Source organism: Perognathus longimembris, chromosome 11, assembly GCF_023159225.1.
Source record: "Perognathus longimembris pacificus isolate PPM17 chromosome 11, ASM2315922v1, whole genome shotgun sequence".
In the NCBI taxonomy this organism is placed as follows: domain Eukaryota; kingdom Metazoa; phylum Chordata; class Mammalia; order Rodentia; family Heteromyidae; genus Perognathus; species Perognathus longimembris.
In genome coordinates, this window is record NC_063171.1 from 2,999,700 (window position 1) to 3,015,097 (window position 15,398).

The 15,398-nt window shown below is 40.7% G+C and overlaps 1 protein-coding gene across 1 annotated transcript in view; it reads left to right on the plus strand.

The window, feature by feature from the left end:
- Positions 1–2,346: 2,346 nt before the first annotated feature.
- Gramd2b (GRAM domain containing 2B) overlaps positions 2,347–15,398 on the plus strand; it is a 62,506-nt gene continuing 49,454 nt past the window's right edge. The window contains exon 1 of the mRNA XM_048356427.1: positions 2,347–2,617. Within this exon, the coding sequence (XP_048212384.1) occupies positions 2,535–2,617 (83 nt within the window). The 5' untranslated portion in view covers positions 2,347–2,534. The remainder of the gene's footprint in view (positions 2,618–15,398) is intronic.

Below are 15,398 nucleotides of genomic sequence, written 5' to 3' on the forward strand. Positions count from 1 at the left end.
ACAGGGGGAGAGTGATTACTTAATGAGTTTAGTGGATATTGCTTAATGAGAGTTTATGGTGGAGATGATAAAAAATTGGGAGTACAGTGATAATGATTGTATAACATTATAGATACATTTAATGCACTAGGTTGTATACTAACTGGTTAACAATGATAGGTATTTGTTATGTATATTTTACCACAATAAAAACATTTCTTTGAGGGGGAAGAAAAATCATTGGAGTGTGAGCTGAGTAGCAGAGGCATAGAAAGTACCAGAGGCCTGAGGAGTCACTACACAGAAGTTGAGAGTCAAGCAAGGTGTAGATGCAGAAGTATCAGGAATATCTCCAGGAAGATATCATTAGCATAAAGAAGTACCCTCCAAGTTAGCAGGTCCTCACAAGCAATCCTCACCCAGCACAGATCTGCAGTGATTGAATCTGTGCTCAAAAAGAAAGAAGAGCCAGAGACCTGACTAGGCCAACTGCTAAGGAATTCACATAATATTCTGTTATTTTTTTTCAAATGTCACAAGAATCAATTCTGGAGCAAGAAGACTATAAAAAGGATACTGTATGATCGCAGTCTAACAGTATAGGATAGTAGATATAAAGTTTATTTAAAAATAAAAACTTTTGGGAGGACTTGGATCTCCAAAATAGGCCATGTTATTTGGAAAGGAAGGAGTTACAGAGATACACACACACACACACACACACACACACACACACACACACACACACACAGACCACATACATACACCACCACACTAGACCAAACCACATCACAAATAATACTAGGGTTGCTTAGTCTTGTTTCTAAATCTAACATTCATTTTAAGGGCTGGAGTGAGGGTTCTAGGGGTTGAGCACTGGTCTAGCCCTGATTTCAAACTCTCTCACTGCCTAAATAAATAAGTAAAGCAAAAATGTGTGGTAGGAGGTCTGAGTTTAAAACCTCTATAACTCCAAAATTATTAAATTAACTAAGTGAAAACACAAAAGGACTTGTAGCCTTAGCCTCAGAACACATTAGTAATTTCTTTCTTGTAACTGTTTTAAAGTTAGGATTTCAACAAGGTTTTATATCAGTTATTCTTACGCTCAACTCCAGCAAACCAGATAACCATCCATACAAATGTTATTTGCTTTAACAAGTCATTGTTCAGAACTCTGCTTGAAACAAGCTGGTTCCCAAATTTTGTTATATGGGAAACCCTTGCTCCTGTATTTTATACAGGGAGCAGAAAATGCTTCCTCCCCAATTCTCCCTTTATTCTGATAAAAGTTGCTGAAATTTCACAAAAAGAATTTGTTGACTGGATGAATGGATGTTTCAGATACCAAACTTAAGAAAGATGCAGGAAGTCAAAAGGTCATCTAAAGGCTGGCAAGAGGGCATTCATTCTTTACTTAGGCTGTGTAGAGTAAATAATGTGGGAAGAAAAGGCATTATTCATTTCCTAGTTTGTGTGAGTAAATAAGGCCGCTAATGAGATGTTGATGGTTGGTCCTTACTCCACCTTCCCTTCATCCTGCCCACCTGTTAACCATCTAAGCAGTAAAGGCAACTACTTCATGTTATTCCCACGTTAAAAACTGAGAAGCAAGACACTGCTGGCTCACTCCTGTAATCCTACTCAGGAGACTGAAGGTCACGGTTCAAAGCCAGCCTGCACAGAAGCTTCCACGAGACTCTTGTTTCCAATTAACCAACAAAAAGCCTGAAGCAGAGATGTGGCTCTGGCGGTAGAGGGCTAGCCCTGATCGAAAAAGCTAAGAAACAGCATCCGAGCCCTGAGTTCAAGCCCCAGTGCCGGTATAAATAGTGTGCGTGTGTGTGTCTGTGTGTGTGTGCCCGCGCGCATTACTCTTTATTTAGGCCGTGAGAGAGTCTGAAATCAGGGCTAGATCATAAATGTCGGTATATGTAGGGACAGTCCCCAATGAGGCAACGTCGTGGGCGCACAATCCAGGCTGGCACCAACCCGCCCATCCTAAATTAGTGTGAGCCAACCCCACACGACCCTATCCACTGGCTCTAGAGCCCAATGCATTTTCTTTTTAATCTCGTCATTATCGATAGAGAAGAAGCAAAAGGGGGGGAAAAAAGAAGGAAAAAAACAAACACTGAAAGACCGATGTGCCAAGAGCTGACCCCCCCTCCTCCCCCACGCCTTGTTAGGCAAAAGTTTCACCTGCTCAGCCAATCAGCTGCGTCCCTCAGAAAGACAGGCTTCACAGGTTTCCCCCGCCCCCACCCGGTCCCGCCTTTGGCCGCGCGGATTGGGGAAAGCGGCTGTCACTCGCGCCGTCCCGCCTGGTTCCGCCCTCGCGGCTCTGGCTCTCGGGCCGGGACCAATCCCGTGGCCCCGGACGTGTCCAGCTCGGCGGCTGGTCCCAGTCTGGACGCGCGCGCGGCGGCCGGTGGGGCGCGGGGAGGGCGCGGCGCGGTCCGCCGGGTGCCTGAGCCCCGGAGCCGGGGAGCAGAGCAGCCAGGAGTCCCGGTGTGCCGACCCGGGGCGCCCAGCCGACCTGGCGCTGATCCCCGATGACTGAACTACAGCAAGAAGTGGAAGACACGAAGCCTGCGCGAGTGCTCGGGAAGAGGGAGGGCAGAGCCGCGCCGGCCCAGTAAGTGTTGTGTGCCGGGTGAGGGGACCCGCGGAGACATGGGAAGCGCGCTGCCGCCCGCTCGGGCTTCCTGCCGCTCCACAGGCGTTGGTTGGGAAGGGCCTTCTAGAGCTTTGATGTGGACAGCCTGTGTGCTTAGTTCCTTCAGCTCTCTCCCTCCTTCCCTCTCACCGCCCCCCCTCGCATTGTAGGCTTGCCTTGTACTTGCATTGCGGTGGGGATGTGAAGCGTTTCGTGTGCGAGAGCGTGTTTGGTGTGTTAGAATCCCCCAAGCTTCCCAAGGGAAGTGGAGGAACACCATTCAGACCCCGACCCTCACCACACGGTGACGGCGGGGAGGCCAGCCGTCTCTGTTCTCTGTGCTCGGACAAGAGCTGTAATGGGATTACTGCTGTCACAGCGCGCGCGCGCGTGCGTGTGCGGTGTGCGGTGTGCGGTGTGTGTGTGTGTGTGGCGTGTGTGTGCGGTGTGTGTGTGTCACCGGAGCTGGTGGACCTCTCTCCTAGCGCCTGCTAGATTGAGAGAGAGGGGGGAGCGGGAGGGGGGATGGGGGAGGGGAAGGGAAACGGTGGGATTTGAATCTAGCCTTCTCTCCCTCTCCAGGGCCCTGTGACTGCTGTTGGTTTCTCCACACAAACTTATTTCCCACTTCCCTGGACAGAGGGTGTGGTGTTAGGTCGGAGAGACCACAGTCAACACAGAGTTAAACAGCACAGCAAGCGCTGGAGGATTTGCTCATTATTTGACCTCTTAAATCCTAGTTAAAAAAAATTAAAAACAGATCTTGTAATCACAAAGTTTAGCTTACTAAAATGAAAGTCGAGTTTATTCTCTTGCTACTTTGATTTTTATTTTATTTTATTCTGGGGAATATATATACGCATATATATTGTATAATTATATAATATATTATATAAAAGCTAGTACTTGAGCCACAGCTCCACTTCCAGCTTTTTAGTGGTTAATTGGAGATAAGGCTCACAGACTTTCCTGCTCAGATTTCAGCCTCCTGAGTAGTTAGGATTACAGGCATGAGCCACCTAGCTCTGGCTTGATTTGTTTTTTATTTCAAAGGTGTGATTTTTTTTAGGTGACTTTTTTTTTTTTTTTTGCCAGTCCTGGGCTTTGAACTCAGGGCCTGAGCACTGTCCCTGGCTTCTTTGCCAATTTAAGTTGACATTCCTTACTCTTTGTGAGTGGCAAAAAAAAAAAAAAAAAAATGGCTAGAAGTAATTCCCATCCCCATCCTGACATCATAATAATTGAAACTAAGGGGAAAAATGACTTGTAAAATTATATCTATTTCTTTTGCACTTAATCATTCTTCTACAAACATTCTTTGAGAAAGAGGTCAATGGACAGTGTTTCCATCATGTTATAGATGTTGAAAGTGACAAGCGACAAGAGCACCAAAGTGCAGAAGCAAAACTAGAACCTAGGATTTAAACTCCTATTCCAGGGCTCCCTCAAGGCAATCTTTAGTTCCAGTTAGTTACACAGAGTATTTCCAACAGCTGGCATTATTGAGATGTCTGGCTACTAGAGGAGAGTCTGCTTAACAAGTTGTATGCATTTGTAAATAGAGTGAGATAGACACTGTTTATCTATTTTATAGATAAGAACCTTGAAACACTGCAAAGTTATGCAACTAGGCATTATCATAGAGCTAATAAGAGAGCAGCTGAAATTCAAGCCTAAATAGATCTTCCAACTCTACAGCAAACTTGTTACCATGGCACCATAATTTATCCTTTGCTCCAGAGTCCGTAATGTAGACAGGATCTCCATGGCCTTTTCTATAACATAGGTGCCCTCTGCCAAGACTTTAAGAAGCTTCATGATCTAGGATACTCATGAGCTATTCACTTTTTCTCTTACTTTTTTCTTTCTCCTTCCTTCCTTCCTTCCTTCCTTCCTTCCTTCCTTCCTTCCTTCCTTCCTTTCTTCCTTCCTTCCTTCTTTCCTTCCAGGATTGAACTCACAGCCTTGCAGATACTCTGCTGTTTGAACCACACACTCAGTTCCAACTTTGCTCTTAATACTAGTCAGCCTGTACATCTTATAGACAAGCAATCATACTAGTAGCCCTGTAGTATGTTCATTACAACATTATTTGTAGTAGCCAAGGTGTGGAATCAGTCGTTATTCAGCAGTGGAGGGATGTGGAATAAAGGCACAAGGGAAGATGTCAAGTAGATCTCCTCTATTCAACCTCAAGAAAGAAGGAAAATCTGTCATGTCACAAAAATCTATAGGACCTTATGGTTAGATAAAGTAAGCCAGGCATCAAAAAGCAAAAACCACATGATGTAGAATCTAAAAGGGTTGATCTCATGCAAGTAGAATGATGGAAAGGAATGGGGAGTTGTTGATCAAAGGTTACAAAGTCTCAGGTACATGGCAGAGATTAGATTAGAGATCTCTTGCACAGCAAAGTTACTAAATATAGGCAATATAATGTATATTTCAAAAGAAGAGTAAATTTCAGATGTCTTATTAAAAGTGATATGTAAGTGGGTATCAGTGGCTCATACCTATAATTCCAACTATTCAGAAGGCTGAAATCTGAGAATAGAACTTCAAAACCAGCCTAAGTAGACAAATCTATCAGACAAATAGACATATCTGTTATCTGAGAATTAACAAGCAAAAAGCCAAAAGTAGAAGTGTGGTTCAAATGGTAGAGAGCCAGCCATCATGAGCAGTAAAAGCCAAGTGAGAATGTAAGGCCCTAAATTCAAGCTCCAGTACTAGCACACAAACACAGAAAAAAGTTAACTGAGATACTAAAATGTTAATTAGCTTTAATCATACCATGTTGAAGACATCTATCAAATATCACATTGTAACCCATAAATGTATACAGTTATTAGTCAACTTAAGTTACTAATTTAAAAGGATAGGCTAGAGATGTAGCTCAAGTGAAGCATGTTTGCTTGGTGTGTATGAGGTTTATACAACATACAAAACTGTCAAGAAGCAATATGTAGCATGAATAAAGAATGTCCACATATAGGATTGAATGAACACCATTTTTTTTATTGCTCTGCTTAGGCAATTCCCCACTCTTATACCTCTAGGAATCAGCTCAGCTTTTTACACATTTCCAAGCCTTCTTTTATGACTGGCTACAAATATCTGTTTATCTGTGTTCACCCTGTACACATATGGTCAGTCCCATGGGATTTAGCTGCTGCTATTATGATAATTAACCATTAGCATGTATGGAAGGTTTTATTTGTATGAAGTACTGATGTAAGTTGTTAATATATATTAAGTTATATGCTAACTACTGTATTATATTGAATTCTTACGGAATTTCTCAGAAATAATTTCACTCACAGCCTTGGTGGGCTGGGAAGGCCAAGACTCAGGATCCCTAATTTTAAAATGTCATATTGCTAGGCATCCATGGCTTGTGCCTGTAATCGTAGCTACTCAGGAGGCTGAGGATCAAAGTTGGAAGCCGGCTCGGACAGGAAAGTCCATGATATTCTTATCTGTAATTAACTACTGCAACATTGGAAGTGGAGGTGAGGCTCAAGGGGTAGAGTGTTAGCCCTGAACTGCATCCAGACCTTGAGTTCAAGCCACAGACCAGAACAACAACAAAAAGAAAGAAAGAAAGAAATGCAATATGCTTATAACTGACCTTCAGCTTGACTATGTCTGGGAGGAATGCTACTCTCTACCGTTTTCTTGTTTATATTATCTTGGTATTTAAATATCTTGGTGCTGCTTATAGATTTATAGTCACATTCTAATTATTACATATGAGGGAAACCATGCACCCTATGTTTCTTTAGATCTGGCTTACTTAATGTAATTTTTCTAAGTCTTTCCCTGTCCTTACCAATGGTATAATGTCATTCTTTCTGATGGAAGCATAGAATTCCGTGTGTGTGTGTGTGTGTGTGTGTGTGTGTGTGTGTGTGTGTGTATTCCACATTTTCTTGATCTCTTCATCCACTGAGGAACATCTAGATTGAGTCCCTATCTTGGCTATAGTAAACAATGCATGGTTGTGCTAGTGGCTTTAATTTGGCCTGGTTTGAAGTCATTTGGATAAATGCCCAGGAGTGGGATTGCTGGGTCATAGGAGAGATCTATGTTTAGTGTTTTGAGGAACCTCCATACTGCTTTCCAGACTGATTGAGCAAGTTTACATCCCCACCAAGTAAACTCAGTGGATTGTACAAGACAAAGAATTACACTTGGACATGATAAATTAAACAGGACTCTAAAAATTCACACAGTGAGTACAAAGGACGATATTCTTAGGAGAGCTTGGTAGCTATATGCATATGATCATATAAAATAATGCATATCAAAAAACTCCAAGGAGGCTGGGGATATAGCCTAGTGGCAAGAGTGCCTGCCTCGGATACACGAGGCCCTAGGTTCGATTCCCCAGCACCACATATACAGAAAACGGCCAGAAGCGGCGCTGTGGCTCAAGTGGCAGAGTGCTAGCCTTGAGCGGGAAGAAGCCAGGGACAGTGCTCAGGCCCTGAGTCCAAGGCCCAGGACTGGCCAAAAAAAAAAAAAAAAAAAAAAAAAAAAACTCCAAGGAATGGAAACAAGAGATTTGTTTGTTTTTACTTTCGTGGGTTTTTTCTGTTTTTCCCCTTTTTTTATTTCTGTGCCTTTGTCTTATATATCAGTGTATCTGATTTGGGGAGGGGAAGTGAGAGCACAAAAATGGTGAGACGAAGGGTGAACTATGTTGAAAAGGAGCTATACAATTTGGGGGAGAGGAAGGTTAGGAGGAAAAAACTGAAAAAATGAGAGAGGGGATGACACTATTCAAAAAGAAATGTTCTCAGTACCTAACTTACATAACTGTAACCCTCTGTATATAACCTTTACAGTAAAAATTAATAATAATGCTGTTGGCCGAGTTCCAAAGGTTCATCCTAGCTACTCAAAAGGCTGATATTTGAGGATAATGATTTGGAGCCAGCCTGAGCAGGAAAGTCCATGAGACTCTTATCTCCAATAAATTACTCAGAAAAAGCTAGAAGTGGTGATATGGCTCAAGTGGTAGAGTGCTAGTCTTGAGCAAAACAAGCTCAGGGACAGTGCCCAGGTCCTGAGTTCAAGCCCGGACTGGCAAAAAAAAAAAAAAAAAAAAGGAAAGGAAGTGATGCTGTTAATTGATTCTTACCTCTGTGTGGTTCCATATCTTACTAATGAAGTTTCAGGCACTGAGATGAGTAGTGACATTTCTCTTCCTTCCTATTGGAGATATCGATCTACTGATCTATATATGCATGTTTTAACATCCATATAGAGCAGATGTATGGTTATATCCATGCTTCTAATATTTGAGATTTTTTAAAGTTGTGACTTCCATCTTGTGCAATGAATTAAAATTTGGGAAGAACTTCAGAAACATAACACCTTTTGTTTCCTCCACTGTTAAGCTTTTTTGTTGTTGTTGTTATGTATATATGCTCGTATTCTAGTTTGAACTCGTGGCTTTGATCTTTAGCTCCACTTTCTTACTCATAGCTGGTTTTCTACCATATGTCCCATACCTCTAGCCCAGCTTTTTTGCTGGTTATTTAGGGATGGAGTCTCTATCAGACTCTTCTGCCCACACTGGCTTCAAGTCATGATCCTCTAAATCCCAACTTTCTGAGTAGCTACAAGTGTGAGCCGCCAGCGCTCAGTTTCTACTAAGGATTATTACCTGAAATTTTCTTATAAGTGTTTTGGAATCTCTAGTATGTCATGCTATAAAAGTTGTTTCATAAGTTGAGTGTATTGCATGCAGCAATGATGAAAAGACACTAATTCTCATGATAGCTTTATCACTATATTGCTCCTATAATTCATTAGGAAATTGCACCTTATTTGAACCCTTCAATATTGTGTTAGATACCATATATAGAATATAACGTGGTCTGCTAAGAGCCTCTGCAAACTATGGACAAGACATTCCCACTCTGCTCCCCTTTAATAAGGAAATTCCATAATATGCAAAAGTGGACTCATTTTGAAATGACATTAGTACATTTGTAACACTTGTATGAATCTTTTTCAAGTATTTCACACAGAATCATAATACTTTTTCTCAAATTCTAAAGTCACAAAATATCTGACCTTTCATCTGAACCAAAGAGATGAGAGTTAAAAGGTTCTGTCAAATAAGACAAAAGAAGTAGTTGACAATAGATAAGGGCTAGAGATTTAACCATCTGCTCTGCTGACATTAGATAGTTTTGTCCACTTGGGAACATAAAATAGCTATGAAGAGATAACAGGATTCGAAAGATAAGAATGCAATAGAAGGAAAAAATGACTACTTCTGACATTTGATCTTTCAAAGAAGAATCTAGATAGCTCCAAGAGACTTAAACCAAGTGAAGTAAAATTACTGCTCTGCATTAGACACTGTTCACTGTGCTCTTACATATGTGCATACAACAAGGTAGGTATTATGTCCACTACATTTTATATACAGCAGAGACATAGTAACTTACTTGCCCAGTATCCTAACAGCTCCTGGAAGCTAATTTCAAAGGCAGGCACACTCATCTGAAAGCATGCCTTATACAAACTTTCTAATTTAGGGAAGAGCAAGATGCAGACAATATAATACTACCTATTAAATGTCTGTGCATCCCTGACTAGAACACTTAAACTTTTATTTTTTGTACTGGTACTGGGGCTTGAATTCTGCTTGGGTGCTATGCTTTAGGCTTTTTTCACCCAAGACTAGTATTTTGCCACTTGAGCCACAACTCCACTTCCACCTTTTTGCTGGTTAATTGGAGATCAGAATCTCACAGACCTTTCTTCCCAGGCTGGTTGTGAACCACAGTCCTCAGGTCTCAGGCTCCATGAGACACCAATGACTAGCAGAACTCTTAATTGATATTTTCCCAGTTATAAACACGAAGTCACACCTCCATTCTGTAATTTTAACATGGGAAGGTTTTCTGTAACTCTTTAGAAAATAAGGCTAGTTGTCAGTCAAGCACTGATACTTTGCCCTGCATTTGTAGGCACCTGTACCTCTTTAGGGATTGGATAGTCATCTGATAGAAGAGAAGTAGGCTTATTCAGTTACTGTTTCATATATTGATCTGTATAGTACTTGCTCATAAATTCCAAATGTTAAGAACCACACTTGGAGCTGAGCACCAGTGGATTGTGCCTGTAATTCTAGCCACTCTGGAGGCTGAGATCAAAGTTCAAAGCCAAGCCTCACAGGAAAGGCTGTGAGACTCATCTCCAACTGACCAAGAAGAAGCTAGAAATTGAGATGTAGTTCAAGTGATAGAGCACCAGCCTTGAGTGAAATAAACTAAGGGACAGAGCCCAGGCCCTGGGCCCAAGCCCTCGTACCAGCACAAAAGCACTTGTGTGCAGAGAGTTTGTATAAAGGAATTTGACTGCTTTGTTTTTAAAAAGCATATGAACCAAAGGAACTCAAGAACTTTCCCAACAATGCCATAATTGCACTGAATCTGGAAATTCTTACTGCGTTATTTTCAAAGCCTAGAGCCAGCCCTGAATACTCATTGGATTGGCAAATATTCTTTGAAAGTTAGTTGGGGCTTTGGCATCAGCCTGAAGCTGCCTGAAACCAAAATTAGTGAATAAAAATAATTTGAATACCTAGGAACCTCTCTGTGAAAGAGATCATTTTTGATCAAAAACAAAACGTGATTATGAAATAACAAGACAGCTTTTGACAGTACTTCCAAACCAATTCTGCACAGTCCAGTCAACATTTATTATCTTGAAACCTCATCATGAACAACAAGCCTTTATGGTTTACCACTTCGTTCTAAAATCATTTTAGTGTTTATAGTATGCTCAAGTAGGTGTTGATGTACCATAAGTATTAAAACAATGCTTATACCAATGCTTATATGAACTTTTGTTCTTTAAAGATATATTTTGTGTATTTTAGAAAATATAATTTTAGAAAAGATATCCATGAGTTTATACAGTAAAAAATTCTACAATCCCAGCTTTCTTTTATTGCCTTCTATTTTATTATACATACTGGGAATTACATTTGTATGGGAATTACATTTTTTTTTTACTTTTCCCCTCTTTTGTTTGTTTTATACAAGATAATCTTTTCTTATGGTTCTGTAGTATTTCTTACTGTTCTGTAGTATTACTATTTTTTAAATTAAATGTTATTGATAAGGTGATGTACATAGAGGGTATAGTTACATAATAAGGTAGTGAGTACATTTCTTGTCATATTTGTTACACCCTCCTTCATTTTTCTTTCCCTTCCCCAGTTCAGATAAGTATATATACAATATCCAGTGTACCAGAATCATATACAGTGACCACAGGGGGTATGTCAAAGGAAATTCACCTAGTACATTAAACATTGACAACAGTAAAATCCTTCTGTTTCCATCTCTTGGAGTTCATTTTGCTTAGCCTCAATCTTATATAATCATATGTATGTAAGCTGTTGAGCTATTGTGCTCCTGTCAGGTCTATCCTAGACCTTTTTATGTTTATTTAGTAATTGTTTGGTTTTAGAGAGATGATGTAAAGTCGCTGATCAAAATATCTAGAAATACCATTTGAAAAGAAGTTTGTTGTTTTACAGACATGATCTCTACTGTCCTCCCCTCCCCCTCCAGCAACCACATATCAGGGAGACCATGCTCCTTTGTCCTCTGTGCTCTAGGCTTGTCTCGCTCAACATTATTCGTTCAAGATCTGACCATTTCCCTGTGAATGCCATTATTTTATCATTTCTTTTTTTTTGCCATTAAGATTACCTTTATTTTAAGTACACATTAAAGAAAAGATTGATTATCTAAAATCAAATGTAACACTTTTGAGACATTCTAAAATAACTGATTTCAATGACAAATTAAAAATTTACTGAGTAGTCTGATTTCTAAGTTTATCTTGCTGTTAATTTCATTAAACATATTGACGATTTTTTTCAGTAGGCAGACAATTATGTTTACTTTAGAGACAATATTTTTTGTTGATTATTCAGTAGAATTCATTATGTTACCCAATATGCACAGAATGGTCTTTTCTAGGAAATTATGTAGGATGTTGTGGGACCCTTTCACCCTCGCGTGTGTTCCGCCCTGTCCCACGGGTGGAACAGCTGGGGTGTGGCCCCCACGTGAAAGCCTTGGATTGTGTGTAGTCACGAAGACGCCCCTCCCCCCTCCTACGCTTAAATGAGGACACAGGACACATGGGCGTTCTTGGGGAAAGGTTCTAGGATCTCCGCTGATTTAATCAGGGGAGAGGTTTATATGACAGTAATGGCAGAAGGAAGGGGAGGGATCTGGAGTGGCTAGCTAGACACTAGTGACAGGCTGACCAGGGCTGTCCATCCAAGGGCGGCGTCTTAGGAAGGTATGAGTGGCTAACAGACATGCAGCCCCAGGGCGGGAGAAGAGGCGGCCTCTCAGGCCCCCCCCCCCCTCAATGCCAAGCCGATGCCCAACAGGATGTCATGTTATCTTCTCCATATTAATAACCTAATTGTATTTTTTATTTATTTGTTTGTTTTATGCCAGTACTGGAGCTTCAGCTCAAGCCCTCACACAATCTCTTAGCTATTTCACTCAAGGCTATCACTCTTGCTATTTGAGCCACAATTTATTTCATTTGTAACTTTTTGATGGTATCTTGGTGGTAAGAGTCTCAGACTAGGCTTGCTTCACACTAGGATCCCCAGATCTCAGCCTCCTGAGTAGCTAGGATTACAGGCATGAGCCACTAATACTTGCTAAGGCACTACTCTAGACTTTCTCACACGATAAATATCAATTATGAGCATCAAGCTTTCTGTTTTTGTCCTAAGTGGCACTTCCTAGTTAACATCTACTGACTTTCTGATACACTTACCTGTTAAGTCCTTGAGCATATTTAAGTACAAGCATGTTTTTCTCCCCCCACTCCCACCCTTCTCCACCCTCAGTCCTGGGATTTGAACTCATCCTGGGTGCTGTCTGTGAGCCTCTTTGTGCTCAAGGCTAGTGCTCTACCACTTGAGCCACAGCCCCACTTCTAGCTTTTTCTGAGTAGTTTATGGACTTTCCTGCCCACGTTGGCTTTGAATCACGATCCTCCGACTAGCTAGGATCCTCAGAGTATCCAGGATGACAGGTGTGAGCCACTGGCACCCAGCTATGTTTTTTACTTTATCAGAGTAGATTCATTAGCCCTGCCATTACACAGCCATTTTACTTGAGATCTGTTAGCACTAAATTGCACCGTAACTTCTATATATTATGTGTTCACTCTTCTCTAATCCAGTGTACTTCCACAAGCATTCTCTGGCACCTCCTCTACTTGGGGATCAGAAAGCTAAGTGAGAGTCATGGGGCGTTTAGGAGCTACCTATCTGGGGATAACTGGAGGGAGACTCATATATACATATCTAGTACAGTTGACATCTAATGCTCTGGGAACAGAGCTATAGACACTCTGGCTCTCTTAGGATCATCAGAGAGGGACAAGAGATGTTTAAAGAATGAGGCTGATGGATAAGAAGAAATTACTATCCCAGGCATGGAGAAGAACAAGTCTTGTATGCTTGATGAGGATTTAGGGGTACTGGAGATTAGACCAATGGGGCTGGGAGGATGAACCAGCCAAGTGTGAAGGGGGCAGGGGACTTGGAGCCTGGCTAGCATGCTTTGATCTCTGCTTCGCATCTGGCTTTGGGTCTGCTACCAACTCTTAGAAGAAATCATTGTCTCTAGTCTTTAGTTTCCTCTCTGTAAGAGGAGAGGAGTGAGTGACCTGATTTGCTAGCTGCTTTCCAACCAGCAGAGGACCAGCTTTTGAAGAAACTGCCTACTTCTTTGCACTCTACTGTCACCTTTGGGTAAAAAATTGTATTCTTCTCGAACAAACTGAGAAAAGCTTTCTGTTGATTTTATTTATTTTAATTTTTTTATGTGCTGATTCTGGTGCTCAGACTCTACTGGACACTGTCCCTTAGCTTTTTTCCTTAAGGCTGATACTCTACCACTTGAGCCACATCTCTAGCTAATCGAATTTCTTCCCAAGCTGGCTTCAAATCATGATCTTCAGATCTCAGCCTCCTAAGTAGCTAGGATTACAGATGTGAGCCACTGGTGTCTGGCAAGCTATTAAAACATGGGTGGAATTGTGGCTTTCTTTCATGATTTAGCCTCTTGATTTATTTATTTTTCTTTTATTTCTTTCTGTAGGTAATTTACACCTGTTTAAGGCAAGACTTCCCCTGGGACAAACCTAAATTGTACTCTTACGGATTTACAGATACATGCAATGCATTCAGACTATCTAACTTGGCCACAGTGCCTTCTGCCCTAGTTAGAATAAACAGGCCTCATCAAAGAGCTTAATTAAAACCTGCAACAACAACAACAAAAAGCACTGCAGTGCACATGGAGACCACATCCATTATCCACACGTAAGATCTGAAAACGATTTGTTACACTTAAGCAATATAATTTAAAATAAAAAGCTCTTTTTCTTCAAATTCAAATTAGGGAAATACTAAGGGCTACTAGCTATTCACTTTGACTTAATAATTACAATAGCATTTTGGTGTACTTGAAGTACATATATTCACATCAGTATTTGAATTTGATGCATGATTTTTGATGACCTACTGTTGTTAGGCATGATGTTATGGTATGGGACATTGGAATACATTTGGTATTTGTCCTGCACTCAAGAAGCATATATCAATATAATTCTTTTTTCTTTTATTTATGTATTTATTTTTATTGTAAAGGTGTGGTAAAGAGGAGTTACACTTACATATGTCAAATTATGAGATTTCTTTTTGAACAGTTTTACCTCTTCCATTGTTCCAGTTTTTCCCTTCTTACCCCCACCCACAAGTTGTATAGTTCATTTTCAACATAGTGTCTTTGTTTATCCTTGTTCCAACTATTTTTGGGCTCCCCTTCATGTGAGATTATTTTGCTAGGAGTTATTGGGGAAAATAGGTTTGAGAAATGTTGGAGAGAGAAAATATTGAGAGAAATGTTGAAGAGAGAAAAGAATGAGGTGATGTGTTAGATTGATAGGGGAAAAAACAAGGAAGATTTATTCTCCTGCCGGGAGGCTGTGAATATTAGCACATAAAACATAGAACATAAAGGTTGTGAGTGTTACAAAGTGTTGCCTTGTCTAAAAGTAGAGACTAGCGGATGGAATTAAGAGCTGGAAGATAGATTTGGGGACTGTTCGCCTATGAGTAGTGGATAGAATTTCCAATAAAGAAGAGAATAGAAAAACAAAGAAACAACCTTGAAATGAGCCTATGTTGAGATGAAGATCAAAAGAAGAGGCCACAAAAAGACAGAGGATTAAAACAAAAACAAAATAAAAGCATAATGTCATGAAAAAACAAACAAGGAAAAGAGAATTTGAGGAGATAGCTAACAGTGGCAAAGAGCACCCAAAAGCGCTCCTGGCATTTAGTGCTATAGAAATCACTGGTGAACTCTGCTAAAGAGACTTTATTGGAATTGTAGGCCTCGAAGCCAGGCTGCCGTTCACTGGGAATGTGCAATGAGAGAAAACAGACATAGTTTTGTAGACTGTGGCTTTACATTCTATACCATTTTGTAGATAGCAGGCTTCAGGGTGTGGCTAAGAAGTAAAAGAAAAAGGAAGGTAACTGGAGGAGTGAGGTTTGTGGACATTTTTTATTTTTAAATAAGCCTGTGAGCCTGTATATAAATTAGGATGAGTGGATGATGGATCCGATAGCTGGTGGATCAAGCCCAGACATCAGAAAATGGACTTGGGCATGAAT